Below are 10,507 nucleotides of genomic sequence, written 5' to 3'. Positions count from 1 at the left end.
CCCTTACCAGGCTGAATTTTAAACAATGACACATTTTAACTCCTCGTTTACTTCCATTGCCAAATGAAAATGGAATAGAATAAGCTAGTCCACATGGAAAATGAACACGTTCAGAGTGTAGGGGGGCAGAATCGAGTGGCTAAAGCGAATATGAGGAGACTACATGTCAAAGCAAACTGATGGATGGACTGTCAGGAAAGTTGCATCACAGAATATCTCAGGCAAAAATATATTTGAAAAATTATCTTAAAACATTTAGTCATTAATAATTTTAGTACAGTCAAAATCTTATAGATCACCCCTTTGACTGCAGTTGCGTTCATGGCGGTAGACAACAGTTTAGGATTTATAATCCTGGAATACTCTCACACACGTTACATTCCACTTGTAGCCCTGGTTGTGCTGAAAACAATCTGGTAAGGAAGTTTGTGAGCCAGAATATGGGGGCAGGGAAAGCGTGTGTAGAAACACTGAGGCCCTCATCCCGAGTCTGAAAATGTTCTGCCTGCGACAGATAAGGTTCACCAAGACTGTGGTTCTGAATGTATGTTAGTTGTGAGAGGAAAGACTCCAGTCAGATATATTCAGGTATTTGATGTTTTGTCTGAGGCAATGATGGGTAAGGCCCATATTGCCCGGTCACACCATTGCCCCAGTCAACCAGAAACAAAAGCTTCCAGGGGACCAGGAAGAGGCCTTGTTGTCTACAGGAAGTCCTCAGTATAAATTCAACAGCTAGTAGGCTAATATTAGACTGCAGATGCCATGGGATTATGGTGGGAAATTAAGGGACTTGAAATAAACAAAAATATATATATAAAAGCTGTTGACAGAAACTAACAAAGTCAAACAAAATGTTTCTGACTAACTGTGTGCTGGTATCTATCTGCGAAGACCTACAGTAGGATACAGTACGATATACTCTCTTTATTAAACTTTTGACATTATTGACAAAAGCTACACAATTATTCCAATCCTTTTCCCTAAAAGTGTCCACAGGTTCCCAAAACACAAAATAATTAAACATTTCTTTATGTTATTAATGAGCGGGTCCATCAGTTTTGACAACAAATCTGTAAATGAGCTATAAAGTATCAAGACAGTACATTTTTCCTAGGGTTAAAAAGAGTAGAAGACAAAGAGAAGATGAGCACATGGGAGTTCACGGTCAGGTCATAAAGGTGTCCCACTGTGGCTTGTGGTGGCATTAGCTTTAGCGATGAATGCCTGAGCTTGTGTGGCCGTTCCTGATGACATCACGTCATGTGACACTATGGACGTCAAATGCCCCAAACCACGGCGTTTTACACCGCCGCCACCGGTCCTGAACATTAAATAATGTGACTTCACTGTACCTAAAAACCAAGGGGAAGTCATCCCTATCTTCAAGTTCAGGTTGTTACCGGACGGCTACTGAGGAGTGTCGCAAATTGCTTAACTCAGGATTTAAATATTTTCAAAGATAAAAACAGGATTTGGAATAGATCTGCAGGGGTTAGGTTTCAACAAACATGCATGGCTGAGCCACAAATGCCCCATTGCGTCACAAAGCGGGCAAAACAAGACCATAATGAAAGACTAGTACAATTTGATGGGTGGCCCTGCATGTCAGCATTGCAACATTACACTTACGCACGAGGGTTTCCGTTACTGTCAGGAAGTTGTTTTTTTTCTAAAACATGTAGAACTTACAAACGAATGTTTTCACACTTTTTTTTTGTATATTTCTAGACTAAAAAGTTACATCAATGAATTGCACCAAAATAAGGACCCTAGATTCATAAACGTCTCCTAAACAGATCATAAATAAAGTATGAGCAGTGTACAAACACAAGGAAAAACGTACTTATTAAAAGCTATTTGCCATTAATTTTTTGTTTTGTTTTTCAGTCTCTTACACTTAAGTTATTTGTGTCCGTGATATAAGCACCAGAAAGTAAAATAATTTCAATTCATGACTACATTGGCTTCCATTATCATGGAGGTGGTAGCTAGGCAAGGCTACTTAACAAATGTACAGCAACGTAGTTTGATCCGTTAGCGGTCTGTGGTTGAATCAAGGTCTGTGCAATTTACAGGTGATCCAAAGTGCCTGAAGAGCTGTGTGGTGACAGCGTCACGTGTCCTAGGGAGATTAAAGACGGGCCATTGCAAGTTCATGGTGGCCCAAAGTACCATGGAGGTGGCCCGTCCAGCTTTGGGTTTGCCTCGGTGGGAAGAGCTTCCGGGGATCCTCAGTCCTGGGTTTCTGCCCCTTCCAGGTGGTCGGGGATCGGCAGGCCCGTGAGGACGGTCAGACACTTGTTCCAGACGTTGAAGACGGGACACACGGGCTGGGCGAAGGAAACGTGAAAAGTGTGCAGGTGCTGAGAGCCCACGGCGTCGTAGAAGGTGAGCGAGCCGGCGTCGTAGTCCAGCAGGACTCCCACGCGGCGTAGGTGGGGGGACGGCTCGATGGCCAGTTCTTTGCTGTTGTGACGCACCACCCAGGAGTTGTTGCAGCGGCACAACACCCAAGAGGCCGAGTTTTTACCGATCCACTCGTGTTTGGGGGCCGACTTGTAAGCGATGCCCACTGCGTACCTGTAGGGACAGGCGAAAGGGAGACGGTGAATCACTTTAACGCTTGAACTAAGGGTGTCGCGATATACCGGTATTGACGGTAACCATGGTAATTATAAAATGAAATACTGACGTCATGTTAATAATACACATGATGAGACCGTATTCACTAGGAGAATATGACGTTGTGTTTTTCCAAAACCTCTCGGTTTTTCGATAGCTTACTCATGTCACCTATAGACAAATGGTACATGTGGTTAAACTAGGAGTATGGGCCTATACTCTGGCATTGAAATCAATAGATCGCTAGGGAAAAAACTGTTAGGTCTGGTGGATCTTTTGTTCATCAGTTTATCTGGTTGCCTTTTCACTATCGATTAAGTGTAATTATGGTTTTTGCATGCTTTTATTGTTTTACAGTTATGATTACAGACTCGCTCCACCTCCCCATACTCGTATTTTGAGTGTAATTCATTTGCCAAAAAAAGAGACAGAAACACAATAAATAATGTTGAGGATGAGTTTGACTGATAGCTTTTTTTTTTTTCTTCTTCAAAGTTTCTATAGATGTCGTTAATAATACCATTACCATGAATTAGTTTGGCCACAATAATTGTGTAGTGAAAATATGATATCGTGACAGCCCTAGCTTGAACAAGTACCAAGTGTTGGTTACAGAAAAGACATTTGTTAGCTAGCTTTCCGACCAAACCACTCCTAATAGTGGAAATGCGTGGCCGTTCTCCTGGCATTGGGTAAGCAAACCTACCATGTGCTTCCTCCAATCAAAGCCTCCCAGTAGTGCCGTCCACTATCAATGTAAACGTTGCCGATAACGCCGTAGCTACTCTGGCTAGCGAATCGCTCCTGGCCGTGTCCCTTCTTCGACGTGGTCTCGTCGCGCTCCACCGTCAGGTTGTCATGGGAGACCTTCAGCTTCCTGTGGGCGGACTTGGGGTCCAGCTTAAAGGGTTGGCCTGGGCACAGAGAAGGGAGAAAGACACCTTGGTTCATTGTGGCAAACGCGTCTTCGTTAGGCAGCAACCGTACGTTATGGTGTCCCTATTACGAATACATTCCCATAAAATCCTGACCCAACAGGGAAACTGCGGCTGATACAGAATACGCCATCCATATTTGGGCAGCATTTCCTTGTGATCCCTTACCAGTACTGAAAGTGTTTTATCACTCATACTGTATTAGGAGAGGACGAAAAAGGTACTCTGCATCTCCTAAATCTTCTTGCAAATGCACCATATTCTGTCATAATGCAGAGTCCTTACTGTTGGTTTTGAGGGTCCCTGGTTCACTGCTCCGGGCTCCAGCCTGGTTGATGGCTTTGACAATGAAGATGTACTTGGTGCCACTCTGCAGGCCGTGCACGGTGAAGTGGTTCTGCTTGATGTTGGGCACGATCATCCAGCTGTCGGCGGAGTTACACAGGCCTGGGGAAGAGACCCGCCGAGGAACAATGCATCAGCGGGGCAATGGCACGCCATGGGTCAACACAAATGAATGTAACCGACCCACAGCGTGTACACAGCATGCGTCATTTTGGCCTTGTCTGTTGAGTTACCGGTAAACTGCAATCATGCTAATTCACTTGACATAAACAAGGTTAATTGTCTGATAATGAGGAAATAATCTTTTCATTTCATTTCCGGCAGCAGAGACAGCAGAGAGACATGTTGATATTTGGAATATCAACACATGCCATACTGTAATTGTATCCATATTTTTGCAACATATTTCACTTTACTCAGGCTTCATCTAGCAATGTCTTATCAATAGTTAGATGAAAGAGGCGTGGATTTGAGTGTCTTTGTGTGAGGGAAGGAATGTACTCCTAGAAGACCAGAGCTAGAAGATTAAGAGAAGTCCAAATTCCACTATCGGCCATTTCTTCAATCTATTCTATCACCTCGTATCTAAGCCAAGAGAGGGAGGATACACTATTTGATAGTTCAAACATTATGGCTTTGGGGTGATTTGTCATTCACAGCAAATTCCCGCCAAAATGTCTCAGTGATTTTCCAAAGAGCACATTTGCCCAGAACGCAAGGTAGCATTGTGACATCATCATTCAGTCCAACACATGACCCGTTCCTGTGCTGGCTCTGGGGATTTTACGGGGCTTTACTGTTGACTTTGTTAACCGCTAATCTGTTCACCATAAAGTTAACTTAGATAACTGTCAATCAGTTAAATCGTTTAGTTAGAAATAAACATTAACATTAGTTTTTATTATGAAAGCTTTTTGCTCTAAAAAATACATAAGTGCGAAAAAGAAAATCGTTTTGGGGTATTTGTTTTTTGAACTGTACGTGCTAGAGGCTTGCATTTTTTCCCACTGGATTCCTGACGTCTTGACTAAGTGTCACTGTGTTGGGTAGGCAGGACACAAGTCACAGAGCTGAAGTACATCCTTTTAATGTTCCTCTTTAAAAAACAAACAAACAGACAGACAGACAGAAAACTACAAAAGGCGTGGCACACCATAAACTGATGCAACAGCGCAAACAATGACCGAACAACTAAAGAAAAACAAGAGCAACTTATATAGGATACCCTATCAGAGACGACAAGGTGCCGCTGCCTCTGATTGGGGAGAACCGAGAACATATGCGTAAAGATGCCTAGAGGCATCCCTATGGTCAGGCTAAGTCAAATCAAACTACATTTGTCCTTTTACGTCAAGGCGAGGCAACTTACTCAGCCCCAGCATATCAATGAATAGCCAATCCATTTCACAGGTACTAGAGAGCAATACTTTGTCGGCCAATCACAGAATCACAACGCATGAATCACAGATGTTTTGTTTCTTCTCCGTAAGGTGTCTGGGTCTGAGTACCTGCAACAACATTTCTAGATCTTAAAAATCGCCTGAAAGTTCAGATTGGTCCATTGGAGACCATTTTTTTTCAAAATGATCTACTTTGCTAGAAGTTTTCCAAATGATCTGCATACCTATGACAGTATCTCAATTAAAAAGCAACAGTTCACTTTTATTCTTGCTAAAATGCTGCTTGATGTTTTTGAAGTGGCGAGTAGGTCACAATAGCGATAGCGGCATTCTCATTTCTTGGGCATTTATGCACAAAGATTTCCCTCTTAGGAAATACACTGTTTCTTAATTGAACGGATGTGACTTGAATTTAATTTGAATACACTATAACCGTGTTTGCTCGTTATCGGTTTTCATCAAACCGTAGTTGTCCCACTGTTCTCTGTATCTGAGGGCCTATATTTCCCATGCCTTTACCTCATTTCGTACGGCTTGCCCAGTGAAGTATGCGGGTAATGTACAAAGTGCACTCTGATCCATGGGGGAGGAGGACTCTGAGCACTGATTCGTGTTATGACTGTAATCTGCTCCCAGTCAGCTTGTCTCCCTTCCTCCCTCTTGAACTCCCTCTCTTCATTTCTGCCCTGTCCCCGTTGACTCTGCGATAACTCAAACTGAGATCCCGAGATTTGAGCTCACCCCGTAAGCCCTAGTCGACAGGCTCATCGTGAAGAAACGCATGATTCGGTTTTGGCTTTACACCGGATTTATCGCAGGGGATTGCTTTGGCGGAGAAAAACGACGTTATCACCGGCCTCAAAGATGGAGGGACTAATGAGAGCCTCAGCTAGGCTGTGCCCTTACAAGCCTTGTCCGGCCATGTGCAGATATCATACTTTGGACGTGTTTCTGGTGCACCTGAGGTGATTCCAGAAAAACGGCCGCACACGTGCCGGCAACACGGGCTTGACCTATGAAGACATAGTGGTGAGCTCGGGGGGGGGGGGGGGGGTGTTTCTGGTGTGCGTGAGGATGTCTCTATCCACTCAGATACTTACTGACAATGTTCGCTTGCCCGGTGAAGATGGCGTACTGCAGCTCGTAGGAGAGCACGCTGAACTCGTCGTCCGAGGTCCAGTGCACTGTGATGGTGTCATACGACGCTGTGCAGAGCTCCTCCCTGATACCCGGAGGGCTGGGCGCTGGAAACAGACGAGGAATTAACCAAGGGGTAATGATGGGGGAAGTGTGACGCCGCGCTTCGCGTGACAGCGGACTGCCCGTGTGAGCGTACAGCGTTGCCTCGGACGGAATACGGCAGCCTCTTGAATGCCATCACGATCTCTCTTGCTTGTCCCTTTTCCCTCTCCCTCGGTGACTACACATTGATGATTCACTTAGTACACTGACCCGTGAGCTGAGCTCCGTGCCGTCGCAAACGCTGAACAACAGCCTCTCACACAGGCTCTTCAAAATCTATTCATACGGTGGGTTGCACTGTTTGCGCGACGTTAGCGTGTTTGTGACGGCTTTAAGAAATTAGAAACAAGGGCTGATAAGACCACACACACCTGTGAGGTAGTCCAGACTCTCCAGCAGCTTCTTCTCCTTGGTAAAGTCCAGGGCAAACGTGTCAAACGTGTCAGTCAGGTTGATCTCTGGAATCAGCACCTGGGAGGAGGCGGTCGCCATGGAAACCCTAAGACAAACACAGCGTCCGAGGGGGTTTGGTTGACACCAGTTCCACTTTTGCAGGATACCAGGGCGCACGCCCTAGTCTGAGGGGCCAGTGTTTATGCTGCCTGCGTAACACTCCCTGCATGCTGGCCTTAGTCACCTCTCTGTGATGCTCTTGGCCGTCTGGAGGAAGCGGGCGTGGTCGGTCTCCTTCAGTGTCTGGTCCGCCTGGGTGATGAGGGCAGAGGACCTTTCGATGCATTGTTTACAGTTGGAGATCTGCTGGGCTAGCTTCCTAATCCTGACAGCCTGTCGAGGACATAGGAAAACACAGGAGGAAGGGTGATTCATGGAATCCCACGTCAGGGATGGTAGAGATTTGGGATCTGAGCTTAGTCAAAGTTGAAACCGGCATGTTAGACATTATAGCTTGTCACTTTTCCATTCACCCTGTAAGAGGGTCAGAGAGTGATTGGGAAAATGAAAAAGGATAATTTAGGATGATTTATTCAGGTGAAAGATACAACCTTCAATAAAAAAAAAAATCTGTATTGCCTCTGCAAGGCCCAAATAATATTAAGGATATCCATTTGGCATGTTTTCATTTCCAGTGGAAAGGCTAATGCTAAAACTACATGGCCCTTGATAAAAGTACTTCCCGTGAGTCACATCCTGACACGAGTTCAGGACGAAAGGAAGGAAGTCTTGCCCTTTAGAGAAACTGCAAGAACCTGGCCTATGAGTTCTGGAAAACCCTGGATAGCTGCTGGAATTAATCTTCCAGTTCCGGGAACTGAAGCAGGTGAATGTAGCACAAAGTGTGAAGTTATTGGGTATGAAAATCAAGTTTTCCATTTCCTCTCTGACTGGGAATAGTACGGTTTGAGCTCAGTCAGTGAGTTAAAAATAATTAAGACATTCCCTGTAGGTCGGACATTTTGCTAATCAAGCGTGGTTCATTTTCCCTTGTGACCTTGTTCAAATGTTAGCTTTGCAGCTTAAATGAAAAGACTGGGAGTGAACAGACGGCAGACTTTCCAACAGCCCCAAAGCAGACATCAAACATAAGTGGAGTCGCCTGAGCCTTCAGCTCAGCGTAGTTCAGCTTTCAAAACCCCTCTGAACGTGGAAAACGTCATTGTAGAAAAATATGCTCTGATTTGACCAATGAGAAGCTCTACATAGGAAAAGGGCGTTTTCACCCAGAGCTTCCGATTTTAGGGGTTGCCTTAATTGTTGACATGAGTGCTCGGCTTTATCCTTTTGATTTGGTCCTGAAATCCCCTTAAACTCGAGCAGGGATTAACGAGATGCACGTATGTCAGGCTACCATTTGCCTCGATAGCAGCAAAGGTTGAGCAGAATTGTTAGGTGTGTGTGTGTGTGTGTGTGTGTGTGTGTGGCATGATGGATATCAAGATCACTCTGAAAGATCTCTCAGGCACGCGTGAACAGAGCTATACCTTTCCCTCCTTGATCTTGGTCCCAATGATCTGTCTCCTTTGTTGGATGATATCAATCAGGGTGTCACATTCTTCCATCAGTTTACCCTCCTGTCGAGACGCATTGACCTGCGGAACACAACCCACCTTAATTACATGGGCTCCTTCCTGATAAAGTTCAGCCTCAAGTGTACCGCGCTGATGAAGTGATGAAGTGGCGGGCCTAATGTGAGACGTTAAGACATCACTTTTACTTACTGGGACACATTGCGCTAAGCTAATTCAATTCCAAATTAAATCACAATGTTTTTGATTTTTTTATGTGTTTGTTTGGCACTGGGCACCCACACAAACAGGCTTTCTGTTGTCTTTTTGTTGTAGTGGAATTATTTGGTTCATCGGATACATGGTCTTCGCTCTAATAAGAAATAAAACAAATGCTTTAGAAAGTTCCCGGGATCTAATGGGTTAGAATGCTATCAAATGATAAGTCACCAGAACAGCACTTAGGCCACAGCCAGTATGCAAACTGGGCAGCGCCTCTTCAGTGAGAAGCACCTTACATGAACAATTGATTCATTGGATACACACAAACATAGTTGACTTATATATCAAGTTCTACTTTCAAATTATTTGAGCATGATGTCTCAAGTGGTTTGTTCTCATTAGTAGGATAAACCACACCAGGTCTAAATCTCCTGGCATTGCAGAAAGCATCGCCCGTATCCAAGGTGAATGCCCACTCACTTTTAATGACATCTGAGTCAGGCCACATTACCAATGGAAAGCTAAAGGACAACAATTTCCTTCCATTCATGAAAATCATCACGACGGGGCTGAGCTGCGTCTCCAAACAACTTACCGTCTCTGAGGAGGGTTTTTGTTTACCATCTTCACGTGAACACCCCAACCCGGGGACCTTATTAAAACTCAGACCTTGGCTAAGCACTGAAAACAGCCTCTCTGTACACATTGTTGGCCAAAGCAGAGGAGATCGTCAAGGCCTGTGGTTGTTATGGAAATTGACCAACCATGCTGTTTGCTCTCTGCATCTGCACACGTTAAATAGCTCACACTACCTTTTAAAGCTGATCGGGGTTGTCAGTTTTCCTTTGCATTGGATAACCCAAACACAAATAAAACAATATTAAACCTTAGCAGCTGTGGAAGATGAGAAATTCCTGAGCCTGCGTTGCTGTGTCTGAACTCTGACCACAGCATATTGCGTACCGCGCACAAGCCAGGGATAACAACAGTTGGCACCAGCGGGCCGGGCTCCCTGTACTGCTATTTGCTTACAAAGGCCAGGATTAATGCCTTAATCTAACAGAATGAGATTAACGGTGTTGAGAGGTAATATTGGCATCGCTCAATCGTTGCATACAAGTGCACCCAGGTCTACTTTAGCCATAGGCCTTTGAAACAGATCCCTCCATGGTGCCAGTGGGCCAACACAGGCAAGGGGACTTGTGAAGACGGGGATTGTTTAAGCGCTGCTGGGCTGATGAGGTGTGCTACAGTCACTCCCTGGTGTCAACAGTCTGCTTATTGTATGAAAAGGACTCGAGAAACGAGCACCAACCTCTTTTCAACGCCACTAATTGGGCTGCTTTGAGCTGTGAGTGTTTTTTTTTGTTTTTTTGGTTACTGTAGTTTCCCAGGGTTTAAAGGAGATTATGGGTGAGTGCTACCATCTCTCCCCTTACAGTCTGATTACAGAGGATTTTATGAGTCTAAAGAACCATCTACTGTAACACGGATGTGTAGATGCTCAGCGAGGGCAAACTGCATTTCTCTGTTTTCAATTATTTTGAAATCTGGAATGAATTAGATAATGTTCCCTCCTTTCTTTATCAGTCTCTCTCTGTTGTCCTTATTACTGAAACAAGCTTACTAACTAGCACACACGCGCACATGCATACACACACGCACATGCATACACACGCGCACACACATACACATGCTGTTGGCAAGTTGTCATGGTAATGGCCTTGACAACACATGACTAACCCCAACCCTTGGGCTGTAGCCTCAGTCCCTG

At 44.7% G+C, this 10,507-nt stretch overlaps 1 protein-coding gene across 3 annotated transcripts in view; it reads right to left on the bottom strand.

Annotated features, from left to right (window-relative positions):
- Positions 1–907: 907 nt before the first annotated feature.
- Positions 908–10,507, bottom strand: part of LOC105020024 (E3 ubiquitin-protein ligase Midline-1) — a 34,879-nt gene continuing 25,279 nt past the window's right edge. For all 3 annotated transcript variants that reach the window (XM_020042525.2, XM_010886667.4, XM_010886669.4), the window contains exons 4-10: positions 8,488–8,595; positions 7,185–7,333; positions 6,919–7,046; positions 6,406–6,549; positions 3,846–4,007; positions 3,332–3,539; positions 908–2,583 (exon numbers count right to left, since the gene is read on the bottom strand). In XM_020042525.2, coding sequence (XP_019898084.2) covers positions 2,235–2,583; positions 3,332–3,539; positions 3,846–4,007; positions 6,406–6,549; positions 6,919–7,046; positions 7,185–7,333; positions 8,488–8,595 — 1,248 coding nt within the window. In that variant the 3' untranslated portion in view covers positions 908–2,234. The remainder of the gene's footprint in view (positions 2,584–3,331; positions 3,540–3,845; positions 4,008–6,405; positions 6,550–6,918; positions 7,047–7,184; positions 7,334–8,487; positions 8,596–10,507) is intronic.

Source organism: Esox lucius, chromosome 22, assembly GCF_011004845.1.
Source record: "Esox lucius isolate fEsoLuc1 chromosome 22, fEsoLuc1.pri, whole genome shotgun sequence".
NCBI lineage: Eukaryota > Metazoa > Chordata > Actinopteri > Esociformes > Esocidae > Esox > Esox lucius.
This window is presented reverse-complemented; position numbering and strand designations above follow the sequence as displayed.